The 26,161-nt window shown below is 31.2% G+C and overlaps 2 protein-coding genes across 2 annotated transcripts; one reads left to right on the plus strand and one right to left on the minus strand.

The window, feature by feature from the left end:
* Positions 1–3,051: 3,051 nt before the first annotated feature.
* Positions 3,052–6,764, plus strand: LOC120072678 (trichohyalin). The gene is made up of 7 exons (XM_039025225.2): positions 3,052–3,349; positions 3,931–4,046; positions 4,131–4,249; positions 4,330–4,492; positions 4,594–4,820; positions 4,951–5,272; positions 5,380–6,764. The coding sequence occupies exons 1-7, from the start codon at positions 3,191–3,193 to the stop codon at positions 6,437–6,439; spliced, it is 2,166 nt and encodes a 721-aa protein (XP_038881153.2). The 5' UTR covers positions 3,052–3,190; the 3' UTR covers positions 6,440–6,764.
* Positions 6,765–7,737: 973 nt separating this feature from the next.
* Positions 7,738–11,241, minus strand: LOC120083995 (plastidic ATP/ADP-transporter-like). The gene is made up of 5 exons (XM_039039903.2): positions 10,018–11,241; positions 9,199–9,453; positions 8,856–8,999; positions 8,423–8,770; positions 7,738–8,328 (listed from the first exon to the last, which is right to left on the minus strand). The coding sequence occupies exons 1-5, from the start codon at positions 10,786–10,788 to the stop codon at positions 7,963–7,965; spliced, it is 1,884 nt and encodes a 627-aa protein (XP_038895831.2). The 5' UTR covers positions 10,789–11,241; the 3' UTR covers positions 7,738–7,962.
* Positions 11,242–26,161: the final 14,920 nt, after the last annotated feature.

The raw sequence follows: 26,161 nt of genomic DNA on the forward strand, positions 1-26,161 counted from the left end.
TATTAGATGAACGGAGTTTTGAACATGTGATCAACTAAGGGGCATGACTAAATTGTGAATTGAGTTGAGTAAGAGAGGCAACGAGACAAACATCCTTTTTCGTGATGAGTGACAAACTTTATACATAATATTTTATGTAGAAGGAATAAAAGTGTGTGTATAATATATATATTATCTCGAGTTGAGGAACACGTGCCCCTGACCGCTTCTTGGATCTACTAGTGAAAGAGATCTTTGTACTTGATCGTTCGAAGTGTCAACAACATATTCAACACATTTCAATATTTAGTTTGATTGGTTTCTTAAAATTTTCAGATTTACTGTATTTTGCTTCAAAAAGTTCTACGATAATTACATTTTAACTACAGAATTTTATATATATGTATGTTTTTTCACCCCAAAAAAAAAAGTTTAATCATAAATCATTGTAAGTCACTTTCATGTGCATCTTGGTCAAGCATTCTAATTCTTTTTAAATATTTTTCCAAAAACAGTTTTACATTTTCCAATGATTTTGAGAAAAAAAAAAAGTGCTTTTGGCCATAAGAAAGTTTCTTATGTTAAATTATGTCAAAAAGTCTCCCAAACTTAGCTTAAAAGAATTATATAGGTTAAATTATTAAAAAAAATGTCCCTAAACTTTTTTTTTTCAAAAATATACATAGGATTGGTAAAATCTCCACAAGGTCGGGTCCCCACTCCGATTGTGACAAAGAATTCCCTTGACTAGAGTAAGGTCAAACTGGGGATACAAAATGATATATAAAAAAGCTAATGTTTTATTCTTTTAATTTTTCTTTTTTACTTTTTTTAGTTCATTTCATAATATAATTATCTTCAACTTTTTATTGAATTTACAATAAAAAAAAGTTCTAAAATAGTTTTAATTAATAAATAAAATAATAATAATACTAATTTGTTATATAAAATATTTAAAATCTAAATATAAATACCAAATCTTAACTGATTTTAAATAAAAAAAAATCAAAGATCAAAATATAAATGGAGAATTTTTACTCGCAAAAGCCAATCCTTGAATGGGGATTCCCTGACCCCAACTTCCCAAAACAAGAAATGGGACAAGGACGGAGATTATAAATCCCTATGGGGATAGGAATGAGGAATGCATCTCCAACCTTGTCCTATTATCAGCCTTAAATATACATATACTTTCGAAAGTAACAATAATATGTCTTTGGATAAAAATTTCTTTGAAATTTAGAGCGAAACCTAAGATATTAAATGATGTGATGGTGACCTAGAAAGAAAATTAGACTATTACATTGTCTTAGATAATTACCACACGTATTTTAGTATCGATTTTTGTTTGAATTCTAAAAAAAAAATCTATTTTAAGGATAATTTTGAAGCATTTATGAAAGTTTAGGATAATGTTACCATTTTTTAAAGTATAGAGACCTTTTTAAAGAAAAAGTTTGAGAGTGCTTGTAATATTTTAATCAATTAGATATCTAACCAATCTCAAGCTCAACGGGAAAAAGAAATTGTTATTAGAATAAATCTTTAAGAAACATTACCATAAAGAATTGCCCCATTAATCTTTTATCATTCATGCGCTCAAGAACAATACAGAATATTTAGGGAATAATATATTTTTGATCCCTAAATCTTAGTTTTAGTTTTTATTTGATTCTTAAGTTTTAAAATGTTACACATTTAATACTTAAATTTTGAGTTTTGTTTCAAAATGTTTTAATCTTACCCCTGAGATTTGAATTTTGTTTCAATTTGGTCTATGAATTTCAAGATTTTACATTTTTAACCCTAGTTTTTCATTAAATACTTACTTTCAATCATTAACTTCAATTTCTATTAATTCATTAAAAATAATTAGAAGTAAAATTTTAAATTTAATTTTAAAAAGGATAAAAATAATGAAACTTAATTAAATATAATTCTTTCAACGATTTTTAATTTATTAACATAAATTAACACAAAAAGACGAAAAGTGAATATTTAATGAAAAATTGAGGGTAAAAGTGTAAACCTCGAGACATAAGAACCAATTGAAGCAAAATTCAAATGTTAAAGGTAAAATTGTAGCATTTTGAAACCTATAGACTAAATTAAAACTAAACTCAAAACTTAAGGATTAAATGTCTAATATTTGAAAACCTGAGAACTAAATAGAAACTAGATCCAAAGCCTAGAGACCAAAAAAGTATTTTTTCCAAAATTTATAATGAATGTCTCAAATAAATATTCAAACTAAAAAATATATATACCCACTAAAAATGTTGATTGAAAATTCAATTTTTACTCCTAAATTTATCGCATTGCATCAAGTTTGACCAAATTCATGAAGTTGGCCAATATTAGTATAATTCATGGGTAATTGATTTTATACTTCTTCTCTTAAGATCAATGTTGAAATCCATATAATCCCGCATTTTTTGTCTAAAAGATATCAATAATATCAATTTTTACAAATTTAAATTTGATTAATGCAAAAATAAACCATGGAATAACTTTGCCAAAATCAAAAAAAAAAAAAAGAAAAAAAAAAAGCTGAAATGCTGCTTTTCTATGATAAGATATCAAGTTTGTAACATAACATATATTTTATAATTCATTTAAAGCATATGAAAATACCATTTTTAAAATGAATTTTCAAATGAAAAATTTATCAGAAGGTAAAAATTGCAATATTTTTTCACATTTGATTGCAACACTTATCTGATTAAATTGAAAGTTTACGAACAAAATTGGAGTAAAAATGAATATATATTTCTTTTTCCTTCATGTTTTCTACTTCACTAAATTATAAGGTGTAAAATAAAAGATAGGATGATTTAAGATTCAAATTAAACTAGGCTCCTCCTAATGATTCAATTTGAGTTTGTCCTTTCAAAATGACAACCGTCATCAAATGGGCCCAAATACAAAACCCAATTCAATTGATTATTATGGGCCATCCAAAATAATAACCGTTGCCATTATCCCGATACGCACCGTTTCGTCGACGTGGCAATGGAATTTGAAAACCGTCTTTAATTTTTTTAAAAACCGATATTAAATCCAAATTCGACCGTTGGATTCTTTTTGATATCTAAAAGAAAAAACAGTATCTTCATATCTCTTACGCTCCTCTTGTCAGTTTCCTCATCTGAGGTGAAATTTTGAGGTTTTTTGTTCACCGAGTCGAAGAAGAAGAAGAAGATTGAAGATAATGGCCGACAATTGCTTGTTTAGTGAAGAAGATATGGCGATCGATGAGGCTGTCGGCCACCCGCAAGCTTATGCGAAGCTCTGCCGCGATCGACAAGCTGGATTGTACACTCATGGTCCTCCTTTCACTTTCACGCCTTATAGTCTGAAGAAACGAGAGGTACAAACGAATCTTTTTGCTTTCTTTGCTTAATTTGACGCGAAATTGAGGAAGAATTGACTGAATTGACATTTTAGTGTTGTCCTGATTGAATTGTTCGATTAAACATTTTAGGGATTGAGCTCGGACTGAATTGTTCAATTAAACATTTTAGGGATTGAGCTCTTTTTATTATTTGGGGGGAAATTTTATATGATTAGTTCTTAGTTCCTTTTTAATTGGCAATTTTTGTGGATTTCTGGACAATTTCTCTTCAAAATTTCTATTTCTGGAGGGAATGTTTTGATATGAGATGAATTCAGCAAGGAAATGGAATTTCGTAATCGATCTCAAACTATTTCGAATCTACGAGAAATTTAGCAATGTTTGCAGAAACCGAAACTTCTCATTCTGAATTTCATTCTTGTCATAAATCGTGCTGGAATGGCTAAAATCGGCTTGGATATAGTGAAAATGATGTGATCTATCATAATTTCAAACAAATTTTACTCTCTTTGTCAAAATTCCAAATTACCTTAAGCATTGATCAAGATTTAAATTTAAATTTGCAGTCTATTGATTGTCTTTGCATAATGTTTCAGACCGCAACAGCAAAGGAACTAGACCAATTGTTTCCAATAATAAATCCGAAGGCAAAGCCTACTGCGAAGCCTAAGCTTTTTGGGAGCCTCTTATGGAAGCAACTCAATCATCTCGGGTAAATAGCTGAATTTCCATTTCGAAACTTTCTAAAAGCTTTTGTATCTGCCTATTTGAAATCAACTGGTTACTTCTATATCAGGAATGCTGGGTTTGATCCTGCGGTAATTCGAGTTGACCATTACGGCAATGTTCTTTATTATCATGCTGATTCTGCTTCGCCACTTGCTTGGGATATTGATCATTGGTTTCCTTGCTCAAGTATGCATCTAGTTTTGTTCTAAATTTGTTAATTTTTCTTTACCTTTCTCTCTTTCTCATTGTTTTTTGCTGAAATACAGGAGGGGGACTGACTGTTCCAAGCAATTTACGAATACTTCAATGGCAAGCCTGCAAGAGGAAGCATCACAAGTTAGAGTTCTTAGTTCCTTGGTGGGATTTTCAATTAGGTATTTCTGTAAACCAGTTTTTATCCATCTTTGCTTCGTCCAACTCAGATTTCAGGTAGGTTTGCATTACTTGCTGGATTGATGTTCATTTGAGTTTATGAATGATAAGGTGGTGATTTTTAACATGTGTGTATTTTCATGATGTAATGATGACAGGCGCAGAGCATTTTCATTTTTGTTCTTTGAAGGCGAAAACGAAGAGCTGAATACTTCTCAGACAGTTGAATCTCATTCTTTTCCCCAACATTTCGTGGAAGCCAAAGAGCGACTTGGCTTTGCTCCTGCTGCCATCGTTTTATCTCGAAGAGAATTTTATGATTCTTCATCACCTTTGAGATCATTGGACTACAATAGGCAACCAAGACCAAGTATCCCTATAGTTGGTTAGTTCTATAAAACCCTTCTCATTCTTCCTCTCTTCCTCTTGGAAAGTTAAATTTTGATTTCATTCTAACAGTTCAAATTTTGAATCAGTCAATTTGATCACTTTAAAATTCTATGTTCCAATGTTAGCTGCACGAAAAGTGAAACCTGAACTTCTCAAAGAGAATGAAAACCCGGACTTCGTAAAGAACCCATACCAAGCCATTGTCATGGCCAGAGATTCTCTAAGACAAAGAGATGAAAGAGCAAAGCTGAAGGCTGAAATACAGAGAGTGGATGATGAAGTGAATGATATGAAGCTAAATAATGAAGAAGAGAAGCTCACAATTCAGGAGTTGGAACTGAAACTAATTAAACATAAACGAAGGGCAGAGAAGTGTAGGCGATTAGCGGAGGCGCAATCGTCTCATAAGACAATGCTGGAGAAGATGATCCGGGATACCATGCACCAGTAAGATTACAAAACTTGACTGCCCTTATTGCAAAAATCAACGTCGTGCAAAGCGGGGATTATTGTCCAAATAGACTAAACTTGGCAATGTGATTGTTTTCTTGTAGGAGTGTTATTTACAAGGAGCAGTTGAGGCTAAACCAAGCAGCGAGTAATGCGCTAATGGCCAGGCTTGAAGCGCAGAAGGAAATTTGTAATGCTGCTGAGAAGGATCTCTACCAGAAGTATAGACAGAGAGATGAGCTGGAGAAACAGTTGAGGCCTGAATGCGATCAGGCTCGAAAAAGATCAAGAATGGACAATATGTTATTGGAAGAAACAGAATACAAAGCTCCAACTTTATTTTTGCAAGGAATCAAGCCAAAGACACCTACACACAAAGAGCTGAGACTGTTTCTAGAGGAAGAACAAAGAGCTTCTGAATGTGGTTTGTCCCAAAATGGAGAGCAGAAACAAAAGGAAAGTGAAGTGGCCATGGAGAAGCCTGGTGAAAATGAGAACAAAGCAATTGTTCCACTGGAGGAAGGAAGCTTAATTACTCAAAGGTTTGAAAATTTAGAAATAGGAGAAGCAAAGAGACACGACATGCTATTCCCTTTCATGCAAGAGTCAGATGTCGAAAAAGAAGATGAAGAGAGTAGAAAACAACGGGGCAAAGGAAACATCGAGAAGTGGCTTCAAATGCTGTTGGATGAAAACCAAGATACAGATCCCCAAAATGAAGATGAAAACAGGACAAGCAAGACTCATGAAATAAGCACAAAACCGAATGTAAGTTCCCCACAAAAGGAGGTCAAGGTCATCACGACGACTACAGAAGAGCAAAACAAAGAAGAGACGCATGATATAGAACAGACTGTTGAAGAGAAAGGCAGGATTGTTGGAACTGAAGGCAGCAAAACAGAAAAAGAAGTGAGCATTGAAGAAAGTGAAAAGAATGAGCTTAGTGGGAAGGAAATAAGGTTCACAAGGTCAGACAGTGGAAGGATCTTCAGGAGAATCCCATCTTCACCATCTCTGATCTTGGGGATGAAGAAGGGAGTAGACTGTATGGGAAAGAAACCAATGGTAAGAGGGGATGACGATGCCGATGTCGAAGATCATGCTTCGAAAAACAGCTTTATCAAATCTTCTATCAAGACACTCAAGAAGGCAGTAAGGATATGAAACTTGCCTGTTTCAATTATGCCTGTTTCAGTAAGGATATGAAACTTGCCTGTTTCAATTATGCCTGCTGTGTTTTAACTGTCTGTCTTGCTTGTCCATATAGTTCTTTGTTTTTTCCTTTTTTATTTTTTCTGGGTGTTGGTTACTTGATGATGAGAAACAATAGATCACTGCATCTAGGCGCTCCATGCAAAAGATTTAGTGCATTTTTTTCTTGGATATGTTTGTAATATAAGGCTTTTTGTTGTGATATAAATACTCCTAAATTGATTATTTTTTTTAATAACATTTAAACAGCATAACTTTTAAATTATAGTTATGTTTTTCCTTGTGTTATGTCTCTATAATCACATTATTTGACGAATTCACTTAAAACTTTGTACTTTTCGTAAAAAATATTCCTAAACTTTCAAAAATTTCAAAAATACTTTTAAACTTTCAAAAATGGTTCGAAAATACCCTTACCGTTAGTTTTGGATAGAAACCTTTAGTGTTTTGTTTCAAGAACACCCTTGAACTTAAAAAATCTTAAAATAGTCAAATATGTCTTTTTAGTATTTGGTTATATATTGTTTTGATAAGTTTTAAGGGAAATTTTGATTTTGGAATCTTACGAGATTTTACGAGATTATATGCTTTAATGTGAAGTTTTGATTTATATTTTGTTGTGAGAAAATTGATGTAGGAATTGGACAATATGAGAAAAATGAAAGAAACTTTATGAGGAATATTTTATATATGTATATATAATTTATTTTAAAATTGATTACTTTTAAACTCAAAAAAAAAAAAAAAATCAAACAAATGGATCAATATACTAATCAAGAGCATTTTAAAACTTTTTTTTTTTTTTTTTTGTAAGACTACAAGTATTAATGTAATTTTTTTTAAAGTTTGAAGATATTTTTTAAATGAGTATTTAATAGTTTGTGTTAATATACTGAGTGTATATATATGTTACATTAATGGGTAAGGTTAATATTTTCTGAAAGTTGGGTATTTTTAAAACTTTTAAATGTAAAAAAAGGGTATTTTAACTGCAAAATACATAGTTTAAAAGTATTTTAGGTTGGAAAAAAAAAAAGCAGCCAAGTCTGAAAAATCAGAAACCGCAAGTAAAATTCAGACAGCTTTTCTATAAACAAGAGATGATTAAAAATTAAATAAACAATTTAGATGACGTTAAATAAAATGCAGACATTCCGAAGAATTCCAATTCATGCAATAAAAGCAAAACAAAAGAAATAACTTGGGGCAATTTTGAAAAGAATAAAAAATTCAACCTGAGGTAAATAGAATTACAAATAAAATTGGGGTGTTCACCACCATTATATATAAAATGCGATTACAAATACGGTACAAGAGCCATTGAATTACATTGAGAAAGAAAAAAGATATTCTGGAAAAAGTCAGCTCACATACTGTCTTTGGCTACTTTTATTTCTATAAAACTAACACAAAATTCTAAACCAAACAAACCAGTTTCTCCCTGTTTGTTTGAATTAGCGATTGAAAGAACAAATCTAAGCGTTGGTGGGTGCTGAGGTTTCAGATGAACTGCTTGCAGAATCACCTGTTGTTGGGTTCAACGACGAGCGGCCTGCTAGGGAGCCATTGTCACCGTCATTCTGTGACACGACTGGGATCTTCACAGCTGATCTTTCCAACTCCTTCTCGAGCTCTTCTTCCTGACGCAGTGCCGTGAATTGGCTGTCTAAGGATCTGGCTGCTCCCAACCATGCCAGGACGATAACCAACAGGACACCTCCAAGGTATGGAGTCGAGTTTGCAAGAGATCCGAATGTCAAGATCATGAATTGTTGAATGAGGGCGCCTCCAGACTTCCCCAACGGGTTGCAGACAACGTCAATGGCAGCCTTCCCTTTAACCTGAAACACGAGCATTTGTCACACAGAGCCATCGAAAAATGAATTCTTAAAACAATTTAGTGATGAGTAAGAACAAGTTGCGAAATCATCATACCTTGGTATCCTCATCCAAAGGAATGTAAGCCATTTCTTTGCAAGGATCAAACAAACTGTATTTGGCACTCTTGCTGAAGATGTTTTGCATAGCACCCACATAAACAGCAGCAAGAAGAGGAGTTAAGCCGAACTGTGTAAGCATAGGTGCTAACGGGCCTCCAAACAAAATCAACGAAAAGAATGCAACTCCAGTGACGAGGAGCACTGTGGGCGTAATGTTGGCTGCAACCCCCCATCCGTATTTGTTGAATATAAATTGACTTAGCAACATCATTACGAACGTTACTATTCCAGTAGCGGTTGAGAAATCACCCATGAAAGAAGAGTATTCATTCGGGCTTGGAAACTGCACAATTGGATAAGGGTATTTATTATTTCTAGAGCAACAATCTGATTGCTAGACAGACATTCCAATGTCAAATGCAACAAACCTGCGCTTTGAGCTTTGATTTCCACGTAACCTCAACGAGATTGATACTGATGCCATAAGCAACCACCAGTGTGGCAAGATCCCGGATGTATCTTGAAGACGCCAAGAATTTCAAGCTCTCCATTGTCCCCATGTTAACCTTCTCCTGTAAATAAACGCAAGAATCATAAATATTCAGAATCATTTTTCAAAAAAAGATAATAGTATGCCTTTACATTTATGAGTTGACAAGAGGATCGTTAGCCAAAGTAAGACTTGTGCGAGCACCCGTACGGGAAACACAAGGTTAATAGCAATGCCATTCTTACAACGAAAAATATACCATTAGTTTCTAAAGATGTTACCTTCTTCTTCTTGCTGCGAGTCGGAAGAGAAGCAAATTTATTCACCCACCAATACAGGAAACAGATAGCAAGCCCCATACCAACCACGATACTCATCATTGCTTTCAGAGATATTGCCCAACCATCGACTCCTGGGCCTAAGTGTTTCCTCAAATTTGAGAAATATTTCACCGTTCTGCCTGAGAAAATGAGGGCAATATTTGCACCAAGTCCGAATAGAGGATAGAACTTTTTGGCTTCCTCAACAGTGGTAATCTGCAGAAAAAATGGCAATCAAAAAAGAGAAAATTAACGAGTTAAACATTGTTCATGGCTATTCTGGCCACAGATAGATTCAGTTAAACCTGACCACCATGCATTACCAGAACATAAGCCCAAGAACTAAATGAATACCAGCAGACTCAGATCAATCCAATGATTAGTATATGCAACTTCAGGGGGAGGAAACCAATATGTTTCACAAAACACAAATGCAACAGAATTAATTCTTTTCCATTCCATTCCATTTCAGAGATCCTCAACCTCATCGTACACTCAAAACATATTTCACAAAACAAAGCATTAGAAGTCATGAAACCAACAGAGCAAAAACTAGCATTCAGAAAAAAAAAAAAAAAAAAAAAAAAAAAAAAAAAAAAAAAAAAACAAACAAACAAACAAACAAACAAGAATCGTCATTCAATGATATTTAACATCCAATGCACACTCGAACGAGATCAGAAATCATCAGCAGCAGTCAACAATACCAACACCACATCATAAATCACAAAATCAAGACTAAAGAATCAGAATCAAATGGTCAAACTTTTAAAACGTTACCTGATTGGCAAATCCCCAGAACAAAACGGAAACCACCACACTTCCCCACAGCTCAGCCATCACATAAAACAAACAAAAGCTCCAAATCCTCATAATAGCCAGAGGGCCAAGGAACCGCGGGCCAAGCGCGTTGAGAAGCTTATCAGCAAAAGCTTGAGGATGGATATAATTGCTAAGAGGATATAAAAGAAACCCAAAAGCCCCAAAAAAGGCAATGAATGGAACGATAACAGTGTAGAACAGAGCCTGTCTAGGCAAGGCATTAGCCAACTTTGTATACAACAACATGAAACCAACAGCCATGGGTAAATTAACCCAAGTCTTCAAAAATGGAATAATCTCAGCACTGCTACCTTTAGCAGTCACAACCAAAACATCCTTCGTATCCCTAAGAATTGTGTAATTGAAAAGGATGCAAAAGAACATAAGCCCAAGAGGGATAATCTTTTTGAGGGTTTCAACCTCAATCCCCAAAAATTTTGGACTCTCAATTTCACTAAACGCCGGCTGACCATCGGAATCCGCACCCGGTGCTGCCGCAGCTTCAGCCCTGCAGATTAAAGAAACTCGCTCTTTGGGACAAAACGAAGGGTTTTTTGATACAAATCCCTGAAATTTTTGAAACCCATTTGAGGAAAGAGAAAACCCAGAAAGATTCCGAGGGTTTGTAGATAAAATCCTTTGTCTAAGGCCTTGAGAAGGTAATAAACTCCTGGTTTTGGGATTTGGGGGAAGAGAAAGAAGCCCTTTGCTCTGCAAAACAGCCTCCATGTCTCTCTTTGATCCCTCCTGAAAAAACCACCAATTGATTGGGCTTTCAAAAAGAGAGCATAAGAGAGACACAGATAAGGAAGGAGATAAAAGATAGAGAAGAGAAGAGAAGAAGGACGATAAGAAGATAGCAAGGAAATGAAATTTCCTTCTCCAGAGGATGGCTGAACATACAAATATCTTTCTTTATATACGAAGAACAGAAATCAAAAACCCTCAAAATTTTGTTTCAGACAACAAACAAACAGCCAAAAAAGAAAACGGAAGGAATAATAATATTAAAAAGGAAGATTTTCTTACAAGTGGGTTAATTTACAGCCGAAGAACCTGGTGAGATTTTGTGGGGAAAACAAAAAGAAGAAGAAATTTTTATCTCGTTATCATCATTTTAAAGGCTAAATTGTAAAACTCAGTCTATGAATTTGGAGAAATTTGCCTTTGTGTTCGGGTCTTGAGAGTTGAAATTATGACCAAAGTTTAACCGTTAGCATGTGCTGTGTTTACATCACATGTTAAATTCCTCCATTGGTTAACCATATATTCTTCTCCACATTTACATCCGTAAACTTTGTGACCATATCAATTTACCCTTTTCTTTAGATTTCGGTACAAAACTTCTAATTTAAATCAATTAAATTCCTAAATTTTTTTAAGACAATCAATTTAGACCGTTCATTTACCTTTACCCTTTAAAATCATTCCAAGTATTAATTTTCAAACTATGTAGATTTCTTCAAATGTCATTTTTATAAAATGGACATCGATTAGAGTAAATTCATTGACATTCTCAAAGGAAATTCTGACTAAAAATCTAAATTGATTTATCTATAAAACTTTAGGGATCTAATTAATATAATTACAAGTTTCACACAAGATTTTTTCAGATGAAATGTAATAGATAGTGTAAATTGATACTTTCTCTAAAAAATCGAATTCCACTTGTACATGTTGAAATAATATATATCAAATTTGAAGTCTAAAGTTGATTCTAATTATGGTATATTGTTCGTTCAAACCACTATTGCATGGCTATTCTTATTTCGTTCAACATAGAATATCGAGAAATGACACATGTCTTAATTTGCTAAATTACGTTCGTTCGACACACTTACAGTTAAATTATATTTTTTCTTTAGAAAATAAATTATCAAATTAAGTTGTCACATCTAAATTTTTATATTGGAACATTGGCATCGTTTAGCTATGGGAAAAACTTTAGAGTGTTACCAATAAAATTTAATTAAAGATTATACAAAGCTCATTTAATTCTAAACTTTTTTGGGGGGAAATTAAGTGATTTCCTTGTTACCTTCATTCCTTCATAGGCTAAAGTTGACTCAATCCATAGCATCTTTTTTCTATTTGAGAGAGAGGACTAATTTATAATTTAACCTTATTTATATGAATTTTTGAAAAATTAATTAACTTTACATACGTGGTTTTCATTAAAGTATTAAAATAATAATTTTCAATTTCCACGGGGATTTCTTGAGTAAATATTTCTTTATATATATATATAATTTTCTTTTCTTTTTTAAATTTTAATTTAGGGTTATTTTCTGATATAAGATAATGAATCAAAATATTTACAAATATAGTAAAATTTTACTATTTATCTATATAGTTTATCATGGTTTATCGTAATCTATCACAGTTAGACTGTGATATTTTACTTTTATTTATAAATATTTTCAGTAATTTTGTTATTTAAAATAATTTTTTTAATTTATATAAAACTTCCCTCTTAAAAGGTGTTTTTTTTTTTTCTTGAATTGCTATTTAAAACTTCTCTTTAGTTTGTGGAAAGGGATTTGAAATTTATAAAAATTAATATAATGTTTTTAACAATAAATAAAATAATAAAGACAAAGTCACGTTTCACAAAGCAAATTAGCCTATGTAAAAAGGGGAAGGAGGAAGGATCATGAGACGAAATTGAATTTCAACGGTTGTGAAATATCCAAAATACCCTTCATGTTAAGATATTTTTTAGGTTTTGCCAGTTGGTCATTAAAGTGCCACGCTCCTTTTTTGCCCTTTTTCCCTTTTTTTGCCCAATTAGATGGCTCGAAAACGATGGAATGTTGTTTGTCCACAACAAAAAAATAAGTGCATCTCATTTATTTCTACGTTCTTTTCTTGATCTTTTTGTTGATTTTTTTGGCTAAATAAAAATTTAAAAAAAAAAAACATAGTAAAACTTTCTAATGTTTAGAAAATATCCTTATATTTTTAAAAAGAAACTTCAAAAATATTATTATCATTAATTTTGAATGAAAATCATTGGCGATTTGTTTTTAAAATATATTTGAACTTTCAAATATTTCCTTCGAATTTGAAGTTTTGGTTTATATTTTATTGTGAAAATTGATGTAAGGATTAGATAAATGGGAGAAAAATGAGATTAAATAAGAGGATATCAATGTAATTTATTTTAAAATTGATTTTTTTCAAATTTAAAAAAAAAAAAATCAAACAAATTGATCACTATACAAACGATAGAAATATTTTTAAATTTTTTTTATCAGGTTAAGAATATTAATACAACTTTTGAAAGTTTAAGGATATTTTTTTTTATGAGTATTACAAGTTTGTGTTTTGAGATTTTTTTTAATGTTTAGGACATTTTTGAAACATTTGAAAATTCAGGGTTATTTTTTAAACAAAACACTAAAGTTTAAGGGCATTTTGAAACTTTTTGTGAAATTTTAAGAGTATTTGTGAAACTTTTGAAAATCTAAAGATATTTAATTTTGATACAAATTAGTACAAAGCTTAGGGATATTTGGTATAATCTAGCCATTTCTTTTTGTTGGTTGTATTGGTAAAAAAAATTGTATTCATGAAGCTTGAAGGAATGATGGGATAGTTTGATATTGTCTATTTTAGACATAAACTGTCATAGTTTTATTTTTCATTTCACCCAAAAGATTTTTATACAAATAGAAATAATTCTCCTGATTTATATACTATAGATCTCTCCATTATATATAACCAATATAAGAATTTGTTTACACTTAATCGTTATAACTATTTCTAAATAATCTGTTACGTCATCAACAATTAAAAAATACAAAAACGTAAAAAAGTATCAACACAATATACGTGTGTCACTAATAATGTGTTAGCTACGTCCACGAGGTAGAGGGAGAACAATATTATTAGAAATAATGTCTTCTGAATACACTAAAACAGCGCCTCAAAGGTTAGAGAGTTTATATAACACATTACTCTAAACTCTAGGGTCATAATCGTAAATAACTACAAATAAATAAATATGATAAATACGAATTTTTCGAGGACAAGGGCACGTCACCCTTGGACCCCGATCTCGTACTTGATTATTCGAAATGCCAACAAATAAATTTAAGACATTCCAATATAGTCTATGTCCAATGAAAATCTTTATTGATTGTGTAACCGGTAATCTTAAATTTATAATATAGGATCTAGTATCAGCTAGTAAGTTAGAATAAACCCTTTTAGGGCTCCAAAATTTCCTTGCTCTCTTGCAAGTTGCAACCAAATGTTGCTTCCTTTGTCCTTTTGCACAAGGCTATGGAACGAACTTCCATTGTATGGGCATGGAAGTATAGAAACTTTTTATTTACAAAAGGCTGAATTTTGAAAGGAATATTCACTTTCCATTCCTTGCACCTATTATCACTAAAAGAGTTGTTGATGCATTATTTAAAAACTTGAAGGTTTGGTAGCCCCTTTTAACTCTATAATTTCCCATTATTTTTCAAGTGTCAAATCCAACTATCATTTTTCTTAAGATATATGGAGGCTTGTAATCACCTCCACATCCTATGAAATAAAGGGTGTGTGTCGAAGTTTAGAAACATCTCATTGAAGAGAAGGTGACGAGAACTCTATGGGCTAACGGGTCATCTATTCTACTCGATGAAGTAAGAATTTTAAAGGATGTTAATCTCGAAAGTTATGGGTCTGAAACAAGTTAATGGTGTGAAAGTTTTGAGATCGAATAGAGCAAGAGAGCAACTACAATAGATTAAGAGGAATAATTAAAAAAAAAAAAAAAAAAGAGAGAGAGAGAGAGAAGAGAGAATAACACATAATAAATTATGGCAAAAATCAGAAACAAGAATATTAGTTTGTCCTTGTCTTTGAATATTTTTTTTTTATAATTTTATATTACTTGTTGATAGTATAGGTTGCATTTGACCTTATCTTTATTAATAGTTTACATAATCAACTTTATACGTACACAAATCCATCCTCACTTATTTTTGTCAACAAAACTTCAAAAAAGCCTTCATGTCCCAAAAATTCAAACATCCCCTTCATCGTTGGCTTACACAATCTATTCCAACTCTACCATTATACTTTGCCCTTTTAAGACCTCCATACCGACCAGAAATGGGCAGTTAACCTTGCTATTTGTGCAACTTGTTCATCATGTTTGACTTTTTACTATTACATTATGATTGACTTATTTATTACATGTTAAATTAGAATATGTTTATGTAGTGTAATGTGATAGACAGAAAATTCTGTAGAATATTTTTTTCTTATCTGTCAAGATTTTTACGTAGATTTCGTGGCCTGCTATATTTTTTTTCCTAGGGAGATGATTTATTCCTACCTTGAATATCTTTCCAAAGCTAGTCATATATATATTGTTGTTTTGTTCAATTTTAGGGTTGAACATTTATTAATAGTTTTTGTTGAAGCCTTTTGTTTCTTTTGTGGTGGTCGAATGTTGCAACTCTAAATTTCTGAATTATCATTGATCTTGAAGTTGTTTTACGTTTGAAGATTATCCATGCATTAATTCTCACATGTGTCTAAACTTCTTCAAATGTCGATTCAATAAAATGTATAATTATACTACTACAAAGACAGTGTTTCTTGACATTTTTCAAATGTCAAGTGTCACTTTTTTTTTACATTTTAAAAAAGGTCAAGGAATTCAGTGCCAAGATGTTCTCGACAAGGAACAAAATGTCAAGAATAGTTACACTTGACATGTTTGAAATGTCAAGAATATGGATGTTCTTGACCAAGAAAAAACATCAAGATATTTTTTATTTGATATGTTAAAAATGTCAAGATATACTTGACTTGATATGCGAAAAGGGTGTTCTTGACAAGAATGAATTGTCAAGTGCAAAACTTCTTGACACATTTAACTTGTCAAGTTTGTTTGTGGTTTTTTTTTTAAATTTTAATAATAGATGTTTACCTATAAATTGTTCCTATGTTTTGATCAAACAATCGCATATGATATATATATATATACACACGTTCATAAAACCAAATAAACAATCATACAAATTTTCCAATATCTCTAGCAAAATTTCACTTCTTCAATATTGTCAGTATATAACTTACAGCCTTATGAATCCAACAACAAAGAAAACTAAATTCTCACTATTGGAATATAAAGACAGCATGCACAGTGGAAGCAAAGATCGATAACATTCTAATTACATTAAAACTAAGTATAAGTATGCAAAAAATGTTAGAAAATATAACCTTTGCAGAATCCACAGCAATCTTCCTCTCCATACTCGATCGACACCACCAACGGTAAATCTTCGCTATTCTCCAGTTGAAAAACACGGTTGTGGGACTAAATCATTAGTGAAAGTTAGGGAATTTCACTAATTAAATTGGAGAGTAAAGAGAATGTGTGGGATAATATATTGGATATTCAAGGAAGCATTAAGTTTTAATTTTTTAAAATCAAAACCTATTTAAAGACAAGATACATGCAAAATCCAATCTTGCATGTCCTTCACCTCAAACTCCATAGCATGAAATTTTTAGGTGTCAAACTTTGAAAGAGCCACTTCAAAAACCACTTAGGGGAAAAATCCAACAATTGGATTTTTCCACTAACTAATTTTTTTATTAAAATAAATTTTATAATAAAACAATTTTTGACAAAAATATGAAACTATTTTCATAGTTTAGAAGTTATTTAATTAAAATAATTTTAATTAATCAATTAATTAAATTTAATATCACATATTAAATTGTCTTTGACACCTAGCTTTTGATTAATCACATTAATCAATTTTTAAACACTTTCATGCTAATATTTTATTTAAAACAAACTCTCCAAAAATAATTAACTAATTATAAATTATATTTTATATAAAATGCAATTTTCCCTAAAGACCGAATTTGAACATTTCAAATTCTCACTTCACTTAGTTCTTCAATTTTGTCTGTAGTGAGCTAGCAAGGAGACCCAATGGACCTACAAATCATGGGATCCAACAATCCGAGACTAACCGATCAAACTCTTTAACCTAGTTAATCAATATTTGTTAACTAACAAGACTGCCCACTATAGCTTATAGTTGCACTCCCCTCACTATAGATATATTATGTGCTCATTTGATATAACTATCATCAATAAGTTGATCATTCACAAGTTTTTCGTAACCTCAGCTAGGTTAAATACCGAAATATCCCTAAGTTATATCTTTTCTTCTTAAGTACCAATGTCCCTCTAATGAACAATTGATTTAGGATCTTAATCACTAAATCCATTCCTTTTGAGGCCAACGAGAGAATGGGGCCCCTTGTTCAAGATTCGGGATCAGCTCTTAAGGGAACAACCTTTCTACTATCCCTAAAATGAGTAGGAGTAAATTCTATCTTGCAAATTCTATGTCTCTAGCTATATATCCAGTTTTATCCCTGAAATGGGAGGCATATTGAGCACCGCTGTTGAGCTTACCCTTACCTATGTAGATCAAGATACAATCCCGAATAAACAGGAGTTCATAGACAGCTTAGGATTCAGATCAAGTTATCTAGGTCATCAATAAGTGAAATTAATCAGTGTTAACAGTGAACGGTGTTAATATGTAACAATGATTATTTCTTGATTAGTCTTACACAATCTCATCGTATAGAACACCCCCGCTCACATGTCTCTACATGAACGAACTGATCACATCATTTATAACACTTTACAACATTTGTAACAATCATAAAGCGGGCCATATTCAATAGTATCTCCAGAAATAGGTACTCAACCTAATCCAAGTATTAGAGACTATTTAGGCTATTTTATTTGAACTTGATCCAGTTTATGTCTCCACATAAAGTCCAAGTATTCATTACAATAGTCAAGGGTTCGTAGTTTATTAGATTTAGAGTTATCAATTCATTTTCATTCAACAACATTTGTTTGAATAAACTTTATATATATGTTTACTGTTTATAAATTACGAGTTTTAGAACATACAACCCAAATTCAACAACAAAGAAAATCAAGTTCTTCTCCACCATATGAAATTTGATGAATGATGATTTCAAAGAGTAATGTTTAAACACTACCCCAGAAAAAAAATATATTAAAACTAGTATCGAAGACTTGATGGTCTTTGATTACCCTATCAAGTTGGTCATGGATTTGACAAAGTGAATCACCAATCCAACAGTATCCAATGCCTTCCAACCATTCATCCAAACAACAAGGGAAATCTAGTGATCCTCAAATCATCTTACAACTCCCAAACCAAGCTTCAGTACCCAATCTGTACGATTTGAAGTGAAATCATAAGCATTAAGAAGAAGTCTTGATACACTACTTTAAATTACTCAAAATCTATCAAAAACTCCAAATGAACAAAAGTTTAAAAGTATATTTTAATCACACTAAACTCCAAATCAAACTTCAATCACACAAATAAGCTCCAAACATCCTTTGAACACAAAAGAAATGCTTAAAAAGCATACTTTAATCACACAACAAGCACCAAATCAAACTTCATTTTTTTTTTTGGGTGGGGAGTTCACATTCAAGCTCACTATGTCAAGTTCAAGGAGAATATGGATTAAACCCCTATTCCAAACAACAAAATATCAAGGAGAATATATTACTTACATCCAAACAAACTCTCACCTTGAGTCAAGTTTCAACGCTTCACAAATATCTTTACATACGAGAAAAAAAGGAAACATAAAACATGAAACATGATTGAAGATCAAACAATGCATTATTTCTAAGTTACAAGAAAATGGACAATCCCATATGAACAATTCCATGAAAATTAACAATTCCAAACTAGCAAGAATTAAATAAAATACTAACAAATTCACCGCCACTTCAACATCCTTACATGTTCAAATGCTTCAACCAAAACCACACTATTGCTCCTAATCACCGGAAAATGGAAAGAAAAAAGAATCAATTCTTGACTACACCAGTGGTAATTAATGAAAGCAACAAACATAAAAGAGAGTTTAGAGCATGATTAAACTAAATTAACTTTTGAAAACTAACGAGCTAACACATTAAACTAAACTAATCAACAAACTACTAAACTTAACTTACAGGCCATTAATATTAAAAGTTAATAATACACTAATAATTAGGGAAATGCACAAATAAAAAAAAATCGGTATCAAATAATCCAATATCACACCAAATAACCAAGAAATTGGAAGAATATGTAGTAAGGAAGAAACTTGGAGAAACAAAATGGTTGAATTTTCCTTTTTGAGCTATTACCATTGCTAATGTCAATAACAAAATTATCCAACATCAACCCAAAAATGACATAATCAATTCTCCCTTGTAAGATCAAGAGCTTAGTGTTATTACAACTAAATGATAACCACTATTGAATCTAATTGTCAGTTTTCGGTCAGTTTCTAGTAGATATGACAGAGTATTGAAGAACAATTGAAGGAACAATAGTTCGATAGTTAAAAATCTATATCCATGTCATTGAATCGAAAGAAACTCCAAAAATCTATGCATAAGCATACCACGCATATTCAGTGTTCTAGGAAATAAATGCATTCACTACATACGGGAACCTTATGGACAAACAATACAACTTCGTGGCCTGAAGCATCAAAAACACAAAACAGAAGTATTAAATAATGAATTACAACAACAACAAAGCACAATTCAATTAAATAGCAAATAAATTAGCAATATAAAAAAGTAAACTTAGACATTTCCACAATTCGAATAACTAATGTATCTCCTTCAGCCTTGCGGAGCTTAACCATGTATAGTGATGAAGTGACCTCATAAATATGAAAATAATACCATCATAGCTCAACTAATTAGCATACAATAGATGCTTCTAAAATATAAAAAAGTAAGAAGCGAAGCACCTTTGTTACCGTTGAAAATGGCCTTTACGACCTTTTTTGTCACTTTAAAGTTTCAATTACAAAAAAATACATCAAATTATGATATACACTCATGAGAGAAATTTTAGAGAGAAAATTTAATCTTAATGAATAAAAAATATTTATTAATAACTTTGATAAAGAGTAAAAAATAGTGTCCATCAAATATGTTTGTTTCTCGTTTAACAATCCCCTTGTACCACAATTTTCATCAACTCATGTTTGTGAACATATCACAAAAGAGTTGGTAGGCCATGGATAGCTCAACTAATATGTAACAATTTAACGATATTTTATTGCTAGAAGCAAAAACTATTTCATTGAAGAGGTACAATGATAAAACTTTTTTACATGAGTAAAAACAAATTCAAACCCTATTAAAGACAAAGCAAAAAAAAAAAAACTCACACATAATCACAAACATTCAGCAAATACATCATAATCAATTCAAAACTCCAATAAATGTAAATCAAATATAAGATCCAAATCTCAACAACAACCCTACATGCCTATCCAAACTAAAATCACACTAATGATCTAAATCCAAAAACTCACTGCGGTCTAAACAAGCTCATCGGAGGAAACTCCAATATGGATCGGAATAGAAAGGCGTTGACTAGAAGATTTAGTTAAATTGATTAATCAAGATTTATTAAAAGTACATCACCAAAACACTAAAAAAGACACTAGATAACCAAAATGAGAGATCGACATGTGACTTGGGACGGCATAAAAGGTATGGAAGAGGTTAATGAGTGGTAGTGCCAGAGGTTGATGACCGACATGACGGAACTAGGGTGAGTCTGGATGTGCGACGTTTGAATGGAGTGATAGCTAAAAAGAGAGAGAGAGCCATGTGATGGCGTGAGTGACTGGCATGAGAGACGTGTGATATGACCTACGTGAGAGACCGACAGAGGCATGGTTGATCAGAGGCACGACCGTTGGAGGCACAGTTGATTGGAGGTGCGACCATGTGAGAAGCTGTGTGAACCTTGGATGGACGCACGCGTATCTGGGGTAAAGCACTTTCCCAATTTTTCCTTTATTTTCTATATATAATAATGAAACCCTAAAAAACTCTATCTTGACGCTCATTAAGTGTCAAATAAATTAGGAAATTTCTTGACGTTTTAAAATTGTCAAGTTACTTGATAGCGAAAAGTCCAGAAATTTCTACCAACCTCCGTTTTTTTTGTCATTTTGTTGACGCTTTTCTTTAAAATTACCTATTACTTGACATCTTTTCATAAAAATGTCAAGTAGGTAAAATTGCAAACATCAAGAAATGTGCTTTTTCTAATAGTATTAAAATAAATACATTGATAATTTTTAAAGAAAAAATTGTCTAAAGAATATAAAGTTAATTCATTTATGAAAATTTTATTGGTTTAAGTGATACAATTATAAGTTTCACACGAGGTTGAGAATGTAAATTGATACACTTACAAAATTTTAAGGTTTAAATTGATATAATTATTAGTTCATAGATTAAATAAATGCAACTCCCAAAGTTTTGGGTATAAATTGATTTTTTCTCCTTTTTATTACATTAATTTAGGTGTATTTATTAAAAAGACAAATCCAAAATAATGTATTTTGCATTTCTTTATTGGTATGCTCAATTTCTCATAAAATTCAAATGACTAAAATTAAAAAATAATAGCCATAGAGAACATTTTCTTTTTGGAATACATACGGAAATTATCCTAATAATTTGTTGATGTGATGCATCCAAGCACACATGGTCAAGTTATAGTAAAATAAAACGATCAAGAGATCGAGTATCATCCTCAGAGAATCGAGTTGGCGCATTATGCTTAGCTATTTAAGAATTGTGTTGATTTTATTTAAGGATTGATTTTGTGATGATGATTTTGAGTTTTTAACTGAAACAAAGCAAATAAAGATAAAGTTGAAACTCAAGAGACAAAGATGTTCCAGGGTATTGAATTCCTTAATTATTTCATTAAGTAATGCAAAATGATCCTATGAATTATTATGTCAATGATATGTTTAAATCTATAAACTATTTTCAAAACTATTACCTCTTAATGGCAATCTATTCTCATGCAAACATATTGATAACTAATTATTTGAAACCGAATTAAGAAGCATGGCATAAAGGATAGTCATGATCAACTTTTGATAACAACCTAACTATTTGCATGAAAGGTTTAGCAATGATTCAATACAATAGATCTGGTTAAACATGCAATCTTTTCTAATTAATATTCAATCTAATATACGTTTGTGATGTGATAAAGCATAATAATATTAGAAAGCATTCAAGGGAAAATATCTATAGAAAATACTATTGCATCAGCATGTATATATAATTAAGTTCATCAATATCCTAGAACTAGAACGTTTAGCCACACATCGATCATACAACCGCATTCTCATATATTGTATTATCATAAATAGTAGAGAATAAGTAAAGGATATGAAGAAAAACTACTCTCGAAGTAATTTTTTATGTTGAAGCCCGACAATCTCACATCGATTCGAAACTTGGGAGCACGAATGGCCTCGAAACGAACCTCTAATTTTTCTCACTTTCTCTTGACTAAAAACTCTCTTCAAGACTCAGAATTTTGTGATGTGGTGGAATCCCCTCAGCAACTAAAACCTTAGGAGAATATATAGAAGAAACTTTCCAAAAATGACATGTTTCCCTTTTCTGTAGCACTCGTGTCATGGCACTTTAAAATAGTCTCGTGGCGCTCGTATCCTCAATCACAGTGTCGCGTAACGCTTTGCCTAGCATCGCAACACTTTTCACCTAGTGTCCCAGTACTACACTGCTCATTGTAATACTTCGCTTCTGAAAAATGTGTCGCGGTGCTACCCTATTTTTGGCAAACTTTGGTATTTTTTTTCACTTTTCTTTCCTCCTTTCGATGCTTAGGTCGGATTTCACTTCCTTGGACTTATGTAGGTTCTTTTTTACCCATTTTGACATTGAATCTCTATCCCAAATATAACCCTAAAATTACTAGCAAATAACATCAAATCCACTAAAATCATATAAAAACTATCCCAAATCAAGGGCTGACAAGGCATGCTTTAAGTGTATTTAGTGATGCAATAGCATAACAACCAAGTATGATGACTTAATAAGTAATTTTATCTTCTAAAATACGATTAAACATCTTTCATGATGAATTATATTTCACGTCTTTGTCCGCTCGCAGACCAAAAGAAGGGAATATAGTCTAAATAATTATTCATACATTTTTTTAGATATAAATTTTATATTAAATATATACATTTAATAGCCAATAAGAATTTAGCTCAATTGACATCTATATATGTCGAAGAACAAAAAGTTTGGTTCAAAACTCTCCACCCCAATTTTGTACTAAAAGAGCCTCACTCTTTACATTTATTTTTTAAAATTTTCCTTCCTTTTTGGATCCCCCGCTGCATGAAAAGGTTAGGACCGGGTAGATGTCCCTCTCACATCATGTCATATATATATATATATATAAAATTAATAAATATCTAAATCTTCAGTTTTAATTCTAATAAACCTCTTAAAAATGTTTGATAGATATATAAATTTTCAATTTAACATCTAAAAATATCATACAGTATAAAAAATACTTAAAAGTTATAATCCACTTTTTCTAGCCGCGTTGTTTTTTTTTTTTAATTCGAAATAGATTTTATCCTTTAGAGAGAGATAATAGGCCGTTGTTTTTATTTAAAATAAAAAAATAATAATAACCCTTAATATGTTAGACTCCTTGAAAAATGGAATTAGAAGTCGTTTACCGTGAATCACAATTTTCAAAAATCAATCAAACGTAGAAGTGCATTATTATAGATATGATAATTATATTGATGTCTACGTATAATTTCAATAGTTTAAAACTCATCCATTAATCTCTCTAATTAAATTCTATAGTTATCTTGTCCTCTCTATATATTTTATCTTTATTACTATCATTCTCACCATCCTATAAATAGAGGTTATAGAGATTATTTGGAGATATGTCACAATATACATAATACATATGTTCTCTCTTTCTTTCTTCCTCCATTGTCTTTTTCTTGTGTTCTTATGTTCGTTCTTCTCCTTTCTCTATTTTATAACACATTATCATCACGAGTTTCTATAATTGAAATGTTTGTAGAGGTTGGAGTTGGTTCACTAGAACATTGAGAAAGTTAAATATCCATCTGAATTTGGGTTTACATCATTTGTTGGCTAATTCCTTGTTGGACTCCAAACCCCACTCTCTCAAAATTCACACACTTTATATGTTTTATTTGCAAAGATATTAAAGACTATTTCTTAAAGCGAATATGTTTTAATAAGATTAAAAATGCACTTAGATTCATTAATCTATTAAATAAGCTGACCCACTTTGGGCATAAACCCTCATGGCTTTGCTTTTGGTTTCACTCCAAAAGGCCTCATACCTATGGAGATAGTCATTCTTACTTATATATCCATGATCCTCCTCTTATCTAACCAATGTGGGACTTTGGTCGCATTCCCAACAAATATTTAAACTGAATTGAAATTTATTTGATTGTTGAATATTTAAATTGTGTGTGTGTTTGAAAGTTGTCACAAAGTTTATGGTAGAGTTTGAAAGTTATGCATAATAACTCATTACTCTTCCTAAAGCTAATTTTGATCTATACACCTGAAGCTGCATAAATCAATTAATGTTCATTGTTTTTGCCATGCACCTGTAGTTGTCTTGTATTAGCAGTTTGAGAAAGAAAGTTTGAAACATTGTGATTATCTAATATCTTTTGAGGTTGAATAAAACATATGAGCAAACATTTCTATGAGAAATAATGAATTTCAGTTAAATAATATATTATCATTCCCTGAATGCTCCAATATTTAATCATTGAGATCGAAATCATGTTAATAGAGGAAGAGATAATTATTCTATTAGAACCAAACACATATATTATGTTTTGAAGGAAAAATTCATTTTTCAGATGTGATGCAAAAGAAACAATAATCTTGTCTTGTTGTATAATAGGAGTCTTTTTGAAAAATTAAAATTCTTATTAATAGAAAAAGAAAAAAACATTGTACGGAAAAAAAAAACTTTGAGAATTTATTTGAATCTCTTGGAGAGATTATAACTTATCTTTTTAACCCCTAAATATGATATTATTTGAATGTTACAAGTTTCTTAGAATCTCTTAAAGAGATGATTATTGTTTTTGACCTACTTGTATATGAGATATTTGAATTTCTTTTAAATCTCCGAGACTAAGAATAAATAATATTTATGTTTTGCATAAAGTACATCTCTGCATATTATACTTATGTTTTCCAAAATTCAAATGCTTGAAGCGAAAAATCAAATATGATATTAAATCCTGTAGACTTGATTAAAGATTTTGGAAAAGAAAATAATATTTTGCCAGATGAGCAAAATTGACAACTGATATACTTTATTCTCTTGTAAATCAAATAGAAGTTTAATAAATTTAGAAGGTATACGTTGTAATAGATATCATCTAGAAAGATTGATAATAAGAATAATATATGGTATTTATATACTATATTTATTGTTTTCTATAGGAAGTGCATATAGAAAAGTAATGATTTTCCTTTTAAATTATATTGACACATATTTGTGTAGTTAAAATATAAGCAACGATGAACCTGAAATTCATTGATCCAAATATGTTTTTCTTTGACATGACGAGTCATTTTGGGTCAATAGTGAAAATAGTTATTGAAAATATACATTGGCATCCATTGAAGAACTAGAAAAATTTTCCATCTAATAAATTAGCATGGTGTCGTGTTCTCAAGAGATTAATTATCAAACTCTCACTAGCTAAAATTGAAATTGAACATCTCCTACTTTTGAACATATTTATGGTTTTATGATTTTTTTTTTTTTTTTTTTTTTTTTTTGTGTATCCAGTTGATGGTCACATATATACTTATTTTATTTTGATAATGCCAGCGAGTTTGCATCCCAAACATTTGGTAATTGATTGGGATAAGGGTTGAACATCCTGTAACTTATGTTCAAATAGCAAAACTTTTAGATCTCTGTAAGATCATGTTATTGTGTATGCTCGACCAATGATTAATGAGCTTATCACTAGAAGCCAAATATATTTTATTAAGATAGGTAGTAAATGTTGTTATTGTTCCACAACAACAATTAAGATGCAAGAGCAATTAAAAGCTATGTTGAAATTGATTTTACATCAATTAATTACTTTGAACCCTCTAATGGAT

The sequence above is a fragment of the Benincasa hispida genome, chromosome 1 (assembly GCF_027475165.1).
Source record: "Benincasa hispida cultivar pf3 chromosome 1, pf3_genome.v1.1, whole genome shotgun sequence".
Classification (NCBI taxonomy): Eukaryota; Viridiplantae; Streptophyta; class Magnoliopsida; order Cucurbitales; family Cucurbitaceae; genus Benincasa; species Benincasa hispida.

What these genes read in the sequence shown, in the direction of transcription:
- LOC120072678 (XM_039025225.2), top strand. Translation starts at nt 3,191, where the DNA reads ATGGCCGACAATTGCTTGTTTAGTGAAGAAGATATGGCGATCGATGAG. An exon ending in TCGTCCAACTCAGATTTCAG is followed by an intron (nt 4,493 to 4,593) that starts GTAGGTTTGCAT and finishes TAATGATGACAG; the next exon opens with GCGCAGAGCATTTTCATTTT. An exon ending in ATCCGGGATACCATGCACCA is followed by an intron (nt 5,273 to 5,379) that starts GTAAGATTACAA and finishes GTTTTCTTGTAG; the next exon opens with GAGTGTTATTTACAAGGAGC.
- LOC120083995 (XM_039039903.2), bottom strand. Translation starts at nt 10,788, where the DNA reads ATGGAGGCTGTTTTGCAGAGCAAAGGGCTTCTTTCTCTTCCCCCAAAT. An exon ending in TCTGGGGATTTGCCAATCAG is followed by an intron (nt 9,454 to 10,017) that starts GTAACGTTTTAA and finishes TTTTTTCTGCAG; the next exon opens with ATTACCACTGTTGAGGAAGC. An exon ending in CTTTGGATGAGGATACCAAG is followed by an intron (nt 8,329 to 8,422) that starts GTATGATGATTT and finishes CTCGTGTTTCAG; the next exon opens with GTTAAAGGGAAGGCTGCCAT.